The sequence below is a fragment of the Molossus molossus genome, unplaced genomic scaffold, assembly GCF_014108415.1.
Source record: "Molossus molossus isolate mMolMol1 unplaced genomic scaffold, mMolMol1.p scaffold_m16_p_11, whole genome shotgun sequence".
Taxonomy (NCBI): Eukaryota; Metazoa; Chordata; class Mammalia; order Chiroptera; family Molossidae; genus Molossus; species Molossus molossus.
In genome coordinates, this window is record NW_023425346.1 from 10,212,742 (window position 1) to 10,228,574 (window position 15,833).

The 15,833-nt window shown below is 48.9% G+C and overlaps 1 protein-coding gene across 1 annotated transcript in view; it reads left to right on the plus strand.

Moving 5' to 3' along the window:
• The window catches only part of SCTR (secretin receptor), an 83,274-nt gene that overhangs the window by 60,784 nt on the left and 6,657 nt on the right, over nt 1–15,833 (plus strand). Inside the window, exons 6-10 of the mRNA XM_036254559.1 lie at nt 930–1,059; nt 3,095–3,248; nt 10,912–10,972; nt 12,185–12,254; nt 15,243–15,334. Of these exons, the coding sequence (XP_036110452.1) occupies nt 930–1,059; nt 3,095–3,248; nt 10,912–10,972; nt 12,185–12,254; nt 15,243–15,334 (507 nt within the window). The remainder of the gene's footprint in view (nt 1–929; nt 1,060–3,094; nt 3,249–10,911; nt 10,973–12,184; nt 12,255–15,242; nt 15,335–15,833) is intronic.

Here is a 15,833-nt window from a genome sequence, read left to right on the forward strand (position 1 = left end):
ATTACTAAGAACTTACCACACCAGTGGCTTCCCACGATTCTGTGAGAAAGGTATCATTACCCCACATTTTACAGGTGTATTAGCCAGACTTTTGGTTGCAAGAAACAGAAGTCCACCTTGAAACAGCTTAGGAAAAACAAAGGTGACCTGGCCCACATAAATGACAGGTTCAAGGGCATCTGGCTGAATCTAGGTTTGTCTCCCTCCAGTTTTCCTCTTGCATTGGCCTCATCCTCAGGTAGGCTTTCTGCAGGGCAGGCGGAGACAGCCACCAGCCTCTGCAGGGGTGCGCGGTACCAGTTCTGCAACACCAGAGCAAAGAAAGCCTCTTCCCCACTAATTGCAGTGAAAGTCCTGGGGGAATTCTCATAGGCTCAGCTTGGGTCACATGCCCAACCCTGAGCCAATCACTGTGGCCAGGGTTGGAGAGCTCTAATTGGTCAGGTGTGTCATGAAGTTGGGAGGGCGGAATCTAACCCATCCAGACCTGGAATGGGTACACCGCAGGAAAACCTGGTTCTGGTACCTGAAGAACAGAAACAAGTAACAGACAGGCTAGCTCAGGTCACAACCAACAAGTGGCAGAGGCTGGGTGTGATTTCTCTCTGAAGCTGTGTTCTTTCTGTGCTGCTGCCTCTGGACCCCCCCCCCCAACAATTCTGGGAGCTAGAGATGGTAGTAGGTCAGGAAAGAATATAATGTTGCCCCTCTGATCCCCGCTTTTTTTTTTTTTAATTACAGTAGGAGACAGAATAGATTGGGCACCTCGAGGCCTGGGTTCTCATTTAGGTTGTGCTAATAGAGAGAAATGTGTCACCTGGAAAGAGCCCATGTCCAGGGCCTGGATTTCCCCTGTGCACTGAGGGAGGGGTGGGCACCGTGGCCCCTCCCAGCTCTGGCCCCTGTGGCGCTGCTTTCTCTCCCTCCAGGAGGCTCCACTGCACCCGCAACTACATCCACATGCACCTGTTTGTGTCCTTCATCCTGCGTGCCCTGTCCAACTTCATCAAGGATGCTGTGCTCTTCTCAGATGATGGTGTCCACTGCGAAACCCACAGGGTAACATGCCTCCGTGCCCCAGGGCGTGGCCAGTCCTGCCTGCCTGCCCCAGCCTAACGGTGGAGAGGGTGGTAGCCCAGTTGTCCTTGCCCAGAGTCCCTGCTGGGGCTGCATTTAATGCCTGTGGTAAAGGGGCAGCACTGGGGCTGGGGCTGGAGGTTCGGGGAAAGCTCCACGTCCCCACAGGACAGGCTGGGTCATGTTGAGATCAGTTTGTTGGGAAGCCACTGGGGGGCTGCCACTCAACTCCCAGTGTCCGGGGGTGGATTAGCCACTCTGAGATTTAGATAAAAACAAGGCTCTTCTTTTCCCTACTCCTGCCAAGTCCCGGCTGTAGACAGATGGCCAAGTCTAGAGAGGGCGGGGTTGGTTGTAGAAAGAAAAGGGTGAGCACATGCCTGTATGTCTACACACACAAGTGTGCAGTAAAACAATCACGTTTTGTTCACTGACCCCCTTTCTCATTCTGGATGCTCAGAGGAGTCCTAATTCATTGTAACGTCACTTTGTGTCTGTTGTAATCCCCTTTGGGGCACATAACAGAAAACTGTACATCAGTGGCTTAAACAGAGGAATTTCCCACCTAAGCAGTCCGTAGATGGGCAATCCAGAGGCGGCACGTAGCTCCCCGACGCCATGAGGACACAGTGCTTTTCCCTCTCTCTGCTCTGCCATTCGGGATCCCATGTTTACACCATGTTTGTGAAGTAGCTCCTGCAACTCCGGGCCTCACATCCATGTTCCGGACAAGGAGTTAAGTAGAAGGTTAAACAGTTTTTGTCTTTGGGAAACTTAGACTTTTCATTTGGGAAAGAATATTCTCCCAAAGACTCCTACCTGCCCCTTATTGACTAGAACTGGGTCATGTGACCAGACTTAACTGCAAAGGAAGCTGGGAGATTGAGTTTTTTCCTAGTGTAGTCTCCAAAGCAGAGGCAAGGGAGGGAGAAGGGGACTGGAAATTAAGATGGATTCAGTCACCTGTCTGCCACTTTCCACCACTCACATCTGGAAATCCTATTGACCTGTTAAGTTTGTGTTTATAATTTGTGTGTGTGTGTTTTCTGACTCAAACTGAGAGGTCCCTAAAGTAGGGCCATGCCGCTCAGGGGGGTCATCAGGGAGGATGAAGTAACAGTACCAGATTGGGGTCAGGAGACTTAAGGTCAGGCCCCATCAGTGAGCGGTGGTGGAGAAGTCCAGCAGTGCCCAGCAGGGAACCTTCTTGGATTCACTAACCTCAGACTTTCCAGCCAACCATGGACCACACTTGGAATCTGAGTCTCTGGGAGGCGGGCGGGAGGGAGCCACAGGTGGCCAGCAGTGCAGCAGGGGATGTGACCTTGCAACAGTCCCTAGGGGACAGCTCGGTGAGAGGAAAGGGGACCCTCATGGGGCAAGAATGGGAGCCATACTGACATAGAATGGGAGCCATGCTGGCATAGAAGCCCCGCAGTCCCACAAGCATAGCTTCCAGGGATCCCTGCAAGGGACATGCTTGTTGTAAGAGTCACTGCATTGAGCAAGGCCGACACTGTGGCATCTGACCAGGTGTGTAGAAGTCCCCAGTCCAGATACAGTGCACCAGTCAGGGGCCATTTTCACTATAATCAATGCTGCCTCCTACTGTAGTTGGTATGTCCCTTCTTCATCTGTTTTCAGGGAAACTGAGCTTGGAAAGGATTTTAACTCCTTGCTCAGATATGCCTTTTCCTCTCCAGGCCTCAGTTTCCTCACCGGGAAAATGAGGGAGTTGGGAGTCGGGCACACCTGACACAACTTGACAGCTGGCAGCCGTTCCAGAAGCAGGGCATTCCTGCCTGTGTGCAGCCCTGTTGGCTGCGCCGCGGGCTGTGGGCTTGCACTCTCCAGAGAACTCCATGGGCCTCGTCTTCGGGCAGGGGATGGCCACGGAGCCCAGAGTCCACTCTGTGGCCTGGCCCCTGCCCCCTAGCACTGTCCCTTTCTCGGAGGCTGGCCACCAGAGGGAAGCCCTGTCACCCATCCTGGGACTCATCGGTCTCTCTCTGTGCAGGCGGGCTGTAAGCTGGTCATGGTCTTCTTCCAGTACTGCATCATGGCCAACTACGCCTGGCTGCTGGCCGAGGGCCTCTACCTTCACACGCTCCTCGCCGTCTCCTTCTTCTCAGAAAGGAAGTGCCTCCAGGGATGTGTCGCCCTCGGATGGGGTACGTTTCTCCAGCGGTAGACGGGCTGAGTGGATGTGGGAAAGGGCGCTGAGTCTGAAGAATTTGGTTTCTAGTTCCAGCTCCACATGTAAAGTGAGTTAACTCGTGTAATCTTGGATAAATTACTTGCTGTTTAATTATCTGGCCTTAGTTTATTTATCTCTCAAATGGGAAATATTAGCTGAAATTTAGCCCCAATTTCTGGCACCCAAAGCCTTTTGCAGTTTGATATCACCCCACACTTGTTCCTTAGATATTCCATTTATAGGTCCCCACTTTTGCTTCCTTTCAGTATCAGTGAGGTTGCTTTTGACTGTAGATATTATAAAATCTGGCTATAAACATAAAAATAAATGAATTGGCTCATATAACTGAAGAGCCCAGGGACCACTGACTTCAGGCGAGGCTGACTTCAGCAGCTTAGTGTTTCCTTCTGTTCCTGCTTTGCGTTCTGCTGGTGTTCCAGTGTCTCCGCCAGCAGCTTCTGGGCTGCTGGCTTCCTCGTTACACCTAATGAGAGAGAGAAAGAGGCTGTGTCCTAGCGTTCCCAGCAAGTATTCTGAGGTTTGCTCTGATTGGACCAGTGTAAGTCTCATACACATCCTTGAACCAATCACAGAGACCTGAGGGAATGGAATACACTGATTGGCTGGAGCTACTCAAATCACATGGCTTCCCAGAGGAAATCAGGATTCATTTTCTAGGGAGGAGGAAAATGGTAGCAAGACAACCAACTGCAGGCCCCATTACATCTCTTTCAACTTTCCTTTCTAGTCAGTGAGAATAACAACTCCCATTTCTTGAGCACTTACTATGTGCCAAACATTGAGCTCAGCACTTCCCCTGCATTATTTTATTATCACAACCTTCAGAGTCCTTTCGAAGAAACCTTGGCCAGAGACATGACATAATACACTAAATTCACACTGTAGACAAGGGCAGACCCAGGATTCAAACCTTGGCCTATTTTGTTTTATTAATCCTCTTTTTCACTGATTTCTAGGTAGAGTGGAAGCGAGAAAGAGAGAGAGAAAAACATAGATCTGAGAGAAACACATCGATGAGTTGCCTCCTTCATGACCCCGATGGGGGCTGGGGATCGAACCTGCAATCCAGGTACATGCTCTTGACAGGAAATTGATCCCAAGACCCTTCAGTCTGCAGGCCAATGCTCTAACCACTGATCAAAACCAGCCAGAGCCCATGGCCTGTTTTTAAAGCCCTTTAACTTCTATTCTGCCATTAACAGACACCCATTTATCCATCCATCCATCCATCCATCCATCCATCCATCCATCCATCCATCCATCCATCGATGTATCAATTGTTCATTTAATAAACATATGTAAGTTACCTACTATGTTCTGGACAGAAAGCCAGGTTCCTAGGGTGACTCATAGGCTTACAAGGATTGTCATGTGTACCAGCCACTAACTTCTTCTTCTTGCTTTTAATTACGAAGTGCCCCTACCAGGAATGCCCTACACTTCTTTTCTGCTTGTCTGAATCCCTCATGTAAGGGCTCTCCCTCCTTGTCAGACCATCAGGGAAGCCACCTGAGCTGGCAGAGTTGGCTCAGCCCACCTGCTTCTGAACTCTGGCAGCCTGGTTAGTACATGATGCTTGCCAGCAGGAGCTGTAGGCTCTGCAGGTCTCTGAATATCTACAGAGGCTGGTAGTCCCAGAGTGCCGGGGGACCCAGGCCAGGGCACCCTGACTCTGCCAAAAGAGCACTCATCTTGGAGCCCAACTCAATGAACCTTAAATCCAGATCTGCTGCCTTGGCCAGATTGGCTCAGCAGTTGGAGCATTGGCCTGTGGTCCAGAGAGACGCGGGTTTGGTTCCCGCTAAGGGCACGTACCTCGGTTGCAGTTTGTCCCCGGCCCTGGTTGGGTTGTATGGGTGGCAGCCCCTCGATGTGTCCCTGTCACGTCGATGTTTCTCTCTCTCTCTCTCTCTCTCTCTCTCTCTCTCTCTCTCTCTCTCTCTCTTCCTCTCTCTCCCTTCTACTCTATCTGAACAAAAAATGGAAAAATGTTCTCGGGTGAGGATAAAAAAAAAAATCCAGATCTGCTGGGATTTCACTGTATGAACATGGACAGTTTCATCCTCTGTGACATCAGGATCATAAATTGTTTGTTTGTTTGTTTTGTTTTGTTTTGTTTTTGGTACGTGCCCCTAGCAGGAACCGAACCCATGACTCTGGTCCGCAGGCCAGTGCTCCAACGGCTGAGCCAAACCAGCCAGGGAAGGATCATAATTTATTCAAGTTTCTTCAAGCACTCCTCTGTTCTCAGAGGGGCTTATAGAGACTACAGAATGGAAACAAAACCAGTTCCATCACCCAAAGGGTTTGTCTTCTACCAAGAAGACAAAATTGCATTGTGATACCTCTCACAGGTTTCTAGGAAGTTTAAATGAGATCATGAGAGCCTTCCTTTTTTTCTCAAATATTTAGTGAGCATCTACTATGTGACAGGGCTTAGGGATAGAGCAGCACAGGAAACAGGAGCAGCCGTTCCCTCCGCCCTCCCTCTGCGAGGTGTCTTTCTCCTGCAGAAGCAGCGGCCCCGCCTCAGTGTGCACTCAGCTCGTTTCCACAGAGATCCAAGGTGCCCACCGGAAAACTTCACAAAAGAATTGTTTTACGTAGAAAAAAATGACCCTAGTCCCATGTATTAAACATTTTCTGGGATTTTTCTTCCAAACTGTCCTTCCTTTCCCCAGTATGCCCCACATGGTTGTGGTCATTCTATGTGCAGAATTTTGAATCTTGCTTCTTTCCATTAACACACAAGCACACTCTGTGTTCTTTCAACTCTTCCATAAACATCTTTAACTGCTCTGTGGGTGTATTTAACCAAGTAACCTGTGATTTGGACATTTAAGTTGTTTCTAATTTTTCACTTTTATACATAACATAGTGATGAATGCTTTTATGGGCAAAGCTCATTCCATGTGTAATACAGAATTCTAGAAGTGGGGCTACTGAGTCAGAAGGAATGAACACTGAAAGTTTTTAATACGATCCAAATCTTTTACAACATGGCTGGGTGTCAGTCTGTACCCAGAGAAGGGTAATACCTCTGGTTTTTACGGGCATGAACCAAGCTCCCTCACCAGTGAACTTAAGCTGGTGGTTCTGCAGCTGGGGCTGGCATCAGAATCACATGGAGGGCATGCTGAAGGGGTTCAGAACAGGCTCCCCAAGATGTGCCCCTTTGGCATGTGGATTATTTTGAGCAGGCAGTCGAGATTCTGTGGGCTCACAAGGAATTTTTACCTCTCTCATAAAGGATTTAAATTTGGGGCCTTGCCCATAATAAGAGGGCAAGGCAAACTTCTAATTACTGAACATCTGCTCATTCTGTGATCCTGCGGTGACCTTCCTCCCCTCTGAAGCTCCCAGACACCTTATCTCATCTTTGTCTCTGCTACACACACCTCATTTTTCCTTTCTGTCTCCAAACCTCTCATGTATGCAGGTTTCTGTATTATGTAATTAAACTTGGCATTTTCTCTTGTTAATCTGACTTATGTCGATTTGGTTATTAGACCAGTGGAAAGAACCAAAATGGGTAGATGAAAATTTCTTCCTTCTCTGCAGTGTCAAACCCAGCTGGCTGGGCCCCGCCCCAGAGTCTCTGAGTCAGTGGGCCAGGGGTGGAGCCTGAAACTGCATTTCTCACAGGCCCCCAGCGATCTCCACGCTGCTGGTCCAGGGACCACACTGAGAAGCCCGACTCAGGCCATTATCAGTTTTCCACTTTCCACCACCTCTCTATTAAAGATGGAAGACAATGAACTGGTGGCCCTAAAAATCCACATTCTTTGCCCAGAGCCCCCAAAATTGAGGCAGGGAATTTTTTAAATTGCTATTTTTATCAAAGTTATGCATGTTCTTGGTTTAAGGAATTAAATAGGACTACAGAATTTATAATAAAGAAAGTGGCCCTGGACGGTTTGGCCAAGCAGTTGGAGCGTCGGCCCAAGGACCAAAGAGTCGCGGGTTTGATTTCGGTCAAAGGCACGTACCTCAGGTGTGGTTTGGTCTCCAGGCCCTGGTCAGGTTCATGTGGGAGACAACCAATTGATGTGTCTCTCACATCAATGTCTCTCTCTCTCTCCCCCCCATCCCACACTATCTAAAAATAAATGGAAAAATATCCTTGGGTGAGGATTTATTTATTTATTTTAATATATTTTTATTGATTGATTGATTTTAGAGAGAGAGGAAGGACGAGGGAGGGAGAGGTAGAAACATCGATGAGAAAGAACAACTGGCTGCCTCCTGCATGCCCCCTACTGGGGATTTGGCCCACGACCTGGGCATGTGCCCTGACTGGGAATCGAACCGGCAACCTCTTGGTACCTGGGTTGATGCTCAACCAGTGAGCCATACCGGCCAGGCTCCTCAGGTGAGGGTTCAAAAAAAAAAAGCATTCTCCTGCCCCAACTTCTGTTTACCAGAGGTAACCCCCTTCAACTCTGTAACTGTTCCTCTTAAAATGTACTCTCATGCTTCTAAACAATATTCTACTATTTCTTAATTTATCCATCTGAGACGTCATTTATTGACTCCTGATGATGGAAGATAAGGGTATAAAAATTCTTCACCACCTCTATCCTACCATTAGAGTTTTCCACAGTTTTTGGTTAAATCATACTCAATGTATACATCATTTTATCTATGTCAATATTGTTTATTACTGAGCCAAATGGTGTTCAATGATTTTCTAGTATTTAACTATTTCTTTTTCATGGAGTTATTTTTAATTTATTTATTTGTTTTATGTTGCTGTATCAATTCTCCTAAATTGTCCACCAGAACTGGAAAACTGTCCAATGCTACTTTGCAAATTGTCAGATGCAGCCCCAAATCTATCCGTTCCCATTGTTTTCTTCCTACTGTCCTAGTTGCCTGGGGCTGTTGTAACAAAAGGCCACAGCTTCTGGTGGTTGCTGGCAGCCCTCGGTGTTCTCCGGCTGCAGCGGCATCGCTCCAGTTTCTGCCTCTGTCTTTATGTGGCCTTCTCCCCTCCGCGTGTCCTCTCTTTCTGTGTCTCTCGTGGCTTTCTTATACAAATGCCAATCATTTTGGTTCAGGGTCCCAATATGACTGGCATTCTTATAAATTTGACCTCATTTTAAACAATTACACCTGCAGAGACTCTATTTCCAAGTAAGGTCACATTTTCAGGTTCTAAGTAGATATGAATTTTGGGGACATACTCTTCAACCAAATATACTCACTATTAAAAAACAAAATTCAGTGGATTAAATTTGAATATCTAATTGGCGTTATTAAGGGATTCAAAATGGAAGGTTTTTATAGACAGAAAGAGCATAGGCGAGAAAGTTAAGAGAGAGAATTATTTCAGGAAATGTCACCTTCCCTTAAGGGAAGGCAAGGGTTTTATCAGGCAGCTGACCTCACCGTGCTGACCAGGGGATTCCAGATGGACTGGTCTAAAATTCACTCCTGGGAGAGGCTGAAACTATAATTAGGTTAGGAATTACGTCTTGGTAGGGCCTAGCAAAAGTGACTCCATTTTGGGCTTGTTGTTTTTTTTTAACTTCACCAATGTTCTTTCTAGAGACCTCTGCCCTCCTGCTCTGTGAGACCTGGTTGTTCTCTAGATTCGTTCAACTCCCTTAACCTTTTATGCTGAGAATTTCTTCATTTTCCTCCACAAATCTTTTTCCTTTATTCTTTTTCTCCCCTTCTCCGGTTTGCTCTCTAGTTATATTGGAGCACATCCTCCAGTATCTGTCTAAAAAAGAGTTCATGGAAAGTACTTTTTTTTTCTTTTGCATTGCATATCTAACAATGTATTTGTCCAACTTTCATACCTAATTTGTAGTTTTACTGAACATAAAAATTAGATTGAAAAATCATTTTCCCTCAGGATTTTCAAGGCCTTCTGTTTTGGCATTTGGGGTTATGGGACGTGCCACGTCACTCTGTTTCTTGAGCCTTTTACTCACGTCTACATCTGAGCTGCAGGACCATCTCTCTGTCCCCTGTGTTTAAAATGTCACAGGGATGTGTCCCATGCAAGTCTGTTTTCATCCTTTTTGCTGGCCTCTGATGGTCCTTTCTTCTAGAAACTCACATTCTTCATTTCTTAGACAATGTTCTTACATTATCTATTTGATTTTTTTTGCCCCTGGTTTTTATCCTCTTACTGGAACTTTTCATCAGATAGTACACAACCTGGACTCAACTTCTACATTCCTCGTTGTTCTTCCTGCTTTCAGGCAGGTCCTGGTCTTTATCTTCCAACCCATCCGTAAGAAATGTTTAAGGCTGGTTATCCTGTTTTCAGTTTCTGGGCCCTCTTCCTTGTGCCTGAATGCTCCGTGTCCGCATCCTGTTTGTGTGCTGCAGACGGGACCTGCCATCCCTCTGATGCCAGTCCTTAGAGTTGTTTTGTTCAGGGTCCTCCTGCAGCCTATATGGTCTGTTTCCTTTTAGTTCCTTTTCTCTGATTGTTTTAGTCCTCGTCTGTTATGTAATCAGCTTTCCCAGATGTCAGTGACCTTGGCTTTTCATATTTAAGTGTGAGTCACTTCAGAGCTGACTGAAGGCCCTGTGTATGGGGGCATATGTCTCAAAGGAGACTGGGCTGGAAGTGGCCGCTGTCTTGGAGGGTTGCCAGCATTGCCATCTATAGGCCCTTTGTCTGGGGCTCTTTGGTTCCTCCAGAGAAGAATCCTTTAGTCTCCTGCCCAGGGTAGAGGTGGACAGCTGGAACAAGAGTAGGAACCCGGCTGCTGGAGGTCTGGAAACTGAGCAGCCCAGGAGTGGACTCTTACCATTCAGCACATAGACAAGCAGGTCCATTAGAAATAGCATTTGAGCCTGGCTGGTGTGGCTCAGTGGTTGAGCGTCGACCCTTGCACCAAGAGGTCACAGGTTCGATTCCCAGTCAGGGCACATGCCCAGGTTGTGGGCCCGATCTCCAGTGGGGGGCATGCAGGAGGTGGCCAGTTGATGTTCTCTCTCATTGATGTTTCTATCTCTCTTTAAATCAATAAAGAAAAAAAAGAAAGAAAGAAAGAAATAGCATCTGAGCCACACGTGCAATGTAAAATTTTCTAGTAGCCACAGTAAACACAGTAAAAAAGAAATAGATAAAATTAATTTTAATAATATGCTTTATTTAACCCAACTAACCCAAATATTATTACTTTAACTTATGTAATCAATATAAAAATTGCTGAGAACATATTTTATATTCTTTTGTTTGTATTAAATCTTCAAAATATGGCACTGACCTTGCGTCTCCAGCACATCTCCGCCGGGACCAGCCCCATACCAAGTGCTCAGTAGCTTCCTGTGGCGAGGGCCACGGCCCTGGACCACAGGTGTAGACCCTCACTGCATCCCTGTCTCCTCTGCAGAGGTCCTCCAGAGGCTGGCTCGGACTCCGAGGAGACCTCAAAGCCCCTTGTGGTCTTCAGAGTCCACCTGGTCCTGCCTCCCAGGACATCCCTGGTCTCCTTGAAGCAGGAGACTAGATATTTATGCAAGATTTATTTACAAGGCGGTTTCCATGGCACTGCTCCCTCCCTGGGCTGGGGCACCTGACTGTCCTGTGTGCGTATGGAAAACTGAGTCCTCTCTCTTCTGCCCCTCCCTTTATTTTGAATCCTCAGGTTCCCCAGCCATTTTCGTTGCTTTATGGACTATCACCAGGCACTTTCTGGAAGATGTTGGGTAAGCTGTTTGAAGGAGAGGTAAAAGAGTGAATTTTGTGTTGTCCAGTTCTTCAGGCAGGATGGACACTTCTTTGGAACTATCTAGGAGAGGCCTGTTTCTCACACTGGGGGCCACAGGACAATTCTCTGGCATGCCAGGCTGCGGAGTGCCCAGCTCTCCAAGGTGTGAGTCTGCAGGTGGACTGGGGCCTTCACCTCGCCCACGCCCTCTCGGGCCTCCCTGCAGCCTGCCTGGCCGGCAGCTCTGTGGCAGGTCAGGTGCCAGCGGGAGCTTCCAGGCTCCAGGCGGGTGCTGCTCAGTGAGGACGCTCCAAGGGCCAACCCAGCTCTTCCTCTGTCCTGGGCCCTCCTCCTGCACTCCTCCGACTGCCCCTGGTGTCCGAGAGTCCTGCAGGGCCAGGCCGGAGAGAGGCGGCCATGGGCTCAGCAACTCCTGCTGGGGACAGAGACATCTGGTCTTGTTCTCTAAAGACACTGGGGAGGGAGGGGACAGCCTGGGGGTTTTCTTGGACTAGGCACCTGGAAAGAAAGCTTGAAAGAAGCCAGGGAGGAGGTGAGGCAGCATGACAAAGCAGAAGGCTGCTTCTCATTGTCCCAGCCAGGCCAGCAAGTGGACTAGGTGGATGAGGCTTAAAAGTATCTTGCAGTCCAAAATTAGCCCCAAATAATTGTTTCAAAATATTATTTTAATTGGGTGAATTCACTTTTAAAAAAATCTGGATTTTCAGCTTCTCTAGGAAAAAATCGAAAGTTCTGTTGACATTTCCCACTTTCTTCTGTTGCAAAACCAGCTGGAACAGAGTTGTGGCTGCCTTACACCAGGCGCTGACTCTCCAGTTTGCTAAGTACCCCCCCCCCCATGTCCCTGCGATCCTGAGGTCACATGTCAGTCACCCCGTCACTCACTAATGTCACCTGCCTGGCTACTGCTGGCGGTTGAGTTTGCCACTCTGCTAGCTTTGAGGTCTGGAATCTCTGCCTCCCAGTTCCACACGTTTGCTCCCCGAGACGCTCACCGGGCACAGATGGAGACAGGGCGCTCCCTCAGCCCAGTGCCCCCCACCCCCCACCCCGGGGCAGCAGGAGAGGGGCGCTTCTGGCCGTGCTGAGCACAGGGGCCGGGACCACAGGCATGGGTCCTCCATGTGCAGGGTGCCTCAGGGAATGGGTCTGTTCCGCTCCGTCCTGATGCCTGGCTGTGCCTCCATAGGTGCTGGGACATCAACGCCAACGCATCTGTCTGGTGGGTCATTCGAGGGCCTGTGATCCTCTCCATCCTGGTGAGTGGCATCCTCCCCTGAGCTGGGCTCCAGGGAGAGAGACTGGACAATGACGGGCCTATGGGGACAGAGGAGACAGGGTTAGCACCCCCCCCACACACACACACACTCCAAGTGGGAGGAATAAACCTCCGAGTTTCCAGAAGCTGGCCAGCAGCACGAATGGCTGGAAAGTCCACCCCTGGAGAATGGTGGGTGGCAGTGGGGTCAGGGACAGGCAGGAGGCCCCAAAGCTTGTATAGCTCACTTCTGTGCGTGACGAGGCCCGAGACGCGGTGAGCAGAGCCCCTTGCCCTACACTGGCGGGCTCCGTGTTGGCCTCAGCTCCACCTTCACTGGTTCCTATCTTGGGTGTCGATCACTTTATAAGTATCTTCTTGTCAAATGGAGAAGAATCACTGAGCGAGGATCATGGGGGGGGGGGGGCTGGGTTGTGGCTGGGGAACCTGAGTGAGGCTGCGGCCTTCGGCCTGGGCATCACCTTAACTCTAAGCTCCCGTAACCCGTGGACCAGACAACAGTGCGGTGAAGGCTGGGGGTGGGGAGGTGGGAGTGGGGGAGGGGGAGAAATGGGGAAACATTTGTAATACTTTTAACAATAAAGATAAATTTCAAAAAACTAAAATACATTAAAGGGGAAAAAAAGTTCCTATAGGTGCTTCTGCTGAGCCTATGGACATAGGCAAGAATATAGGGACAGAGGAAGGAATTCACATGGGGACGTGGTGGGTTGTCTCGTAGACTGAATCAGCCCCTCAGCTGTCACAGGGCTCAGAGGGACGCCAAGGCTGTGGGACCAGCTGACAGAAAGTGCCTTCCATGGCCTCGCTGGAGTGGGGAGCGTGCAAGGACTGGGCGGCAGCCCTCCTCTGCCACTGGCTGGCCGGGCGACCTCCGGGCCACTGGCTGGCCGGGCGGCCTCCGGGCCACTGGCTGGCCGGGCGGCCTCCGGGCCACTGGCTGGCCGGGCGGCCTCTGGGCCACTGGCTGACTGGGCGACCTCCGGGGCACTGGGGTGGAGGTGGCCATCCCATGACTTCCTTCTTTAAAAAAAAAATTGGAAGACACAAAATATATCTTTAAAAGGGAATGAAATCACCCATAAATCACCATTTAGCACCTAGATACACATTGTGAATACATGTGCTTTTCCCTCTTATCTTTTTTTATTATTGGTTGGAGAGAGGAAGAGAGAGAAAGAGACAGAGAGAGACGTCAGTTTGTTGCTCCACTTCCTCATTGGCTGATGCGTGTGTGTCCTGACCAGGGATCAAACCCATCACCTAGGCGTTTCAGGACAACACTAATCAACTGACCTACCCGGCCAGGCCTCCTTCCTATCTTTTTCTCTGAGCATACATACTTTATTCCCCAAAAAATGCTTAATATGGTTTTGTATCCTAGTTTTTTTTTTTTCCCACTTAGCAATAAATGTGAGCTCTCCCTTGATCTTTGAAGTTATTTGACCAACAAAGTGCTATGGCTGCATACTATTCCCCCAGGAGAACATTTTCTCATTTAATTAAGCCAGTTTCCTTTCTGTAAATCTGGGACTCCGACAGCCCAGCCCACTGGAGCCTAAGCTGAGGGACGACCAGCCCCGGTGTCCAGGCTGATTTCATGGGACTGTGGTCTATCGTGATTGAGGGATGTGGGGTGGGCACTCCTGATGCAAATATCTCTCTACCAGCCTGCCATGGGTCCTGGGATTCCATTATTTATTTCTCATTCTTGGGAACTGAAGTTTTATTTCTTGTGCCTATAAGTGCTTCCTATTAAATTAAACACAACTCTAAGACAAATAAAATAAAACAAAATAAAATAAGTCCAGCTGGTGTGGCTCAGTGGTTGAACGTTGACCCACGCACCAGGAGGTCGCTGGTTTGATTCCTGGCCAGGGCACATGCCCGGGTTGTGGGCCCGATCCCCAGTGGGGGCATGCAGGAGGCGGCCAATTGATGTTTCTGTCTCTCTCTTCCCCTCTCTCTAAAATCAGTAAAGAAAAATATAGCCTTTATTAGTTCACCCCATGCACGCCCAGCTCAGAGCAAGATGCGCAACACTCTGAGAAGTGGTGTTCCTGAAGAAGCAGCTGGGCTCGGAGTCCTAGACAGGCCTCTAATCAAGTGTCCTGAGGCCCCAGGCTATTTGTATGAATGAGAAAAGTGCCTGGCTGGGTGATTCCACTCATCCCTGCTTTTGTAAATAGTGCTAGAGCTGATGGGTGAGGGGGCGGGTGCTGCCATGTGGGCAATGTCATAATGGTCTGGACCCGTCACCCAGGTTGGGGGAGGGGACACCAAAGAAGTGAAGAGACTCCATCTCTGTCCTTTAGGAAGTTATTGAAATGGCAAATAAATGGATAAACATACAAGTTTGACAGATGCATGCATTTGGCCCCTATTAAATATTTCAAGTGCTCTTAGGCAGTAACTTTATCCCTAACTGCAATGACTTGGAAAGGGTGGTAATCAAGGATGGCTTCCTGGAGCTGGTGGCTGAGCTGTCAAGTGACTAGAAAGCACTGAGTTTTATGTGATCCCTATATCAGCAGCTTCAGCATCCCCTGGGAGCTTATAAAAATGCAAATTTTTGGGCCTTGCGACAGATGCAGCAATCTGCACTTGAAACTCTGAGAGCCTGTTGTAAATGTTCTACTCCAAGCGTAGTCCAAGGACCAGCTTTAGCATTCCGGGGAGCTGGTCAGAAACGCGGAATCTCAGGCCCACCTAAACCTGCATTTTAACAAGCTCCCCAGGGGTTCCAATGCCTCCAAGTATGAGGCTGCAATGAGCGGACCTTAGAGCTCCGGCAGCCCCCCCCCCCCCCGCCCAGTTTGTTTCACTGGGACGGGGGTGCAGTGACAGCTATCCTGGGGGGCATCCTGGGTATCTGCAGTGCCTTCTCTGCCTTGAGGTCGAGGAGCAAGGCCAGGGCAGGTGATGGGAAAGCAAATCACCTTTAACCCCTTTCTGCCTTGTTTTTCAGATTAATTTCATCCTTTTTATAAACATTCTAAGAATCTTGATGAGAAAACTTAGAACCCAAGAAACAAGAGGAAATGAAGTAAACCATTATAAGTAAGTGGAGAGCAAAGGCTTAGGCATGCTGAGTCAGCACGCATTTACCGAACACCAGCTGTTTACCTAACGGGTGCTAAGCACTACTGGAGATGGGGAAGGGAGAACCCTGATAGTTCAAGGAGTTTATAGGATAAATGGGGGCAGGAGGATGAGGCCATGTGAAGCCGAGACACTGCCCTGAGGGTGAGGAGATGGAAATCTCTGCAGGACCTCCAGAGACAGAGATTGCACCCTTGGGGCAAGGCTGGTGTGTGTATTTTTCAGGGGAGAAGGAGCTTAACTTGCATTAGCCCCACACTAATGACCTCAACTTAATCACCTCTTTATAGGCCCTGTTTGAAAATACAGTCCCCTTCTGAGGTCCTGCCAGGTAGAGCTTCAACTTGTGCTCAACCCATTCCGGGAGTCAGAGGCAAAGCAGTGTTCAGAGAGGCTTTCTGGGCGGTGCTTGTTCGGAGTGTTAGCGGGCTAGCAGCAGCCTGCAGTACTTGGTGCT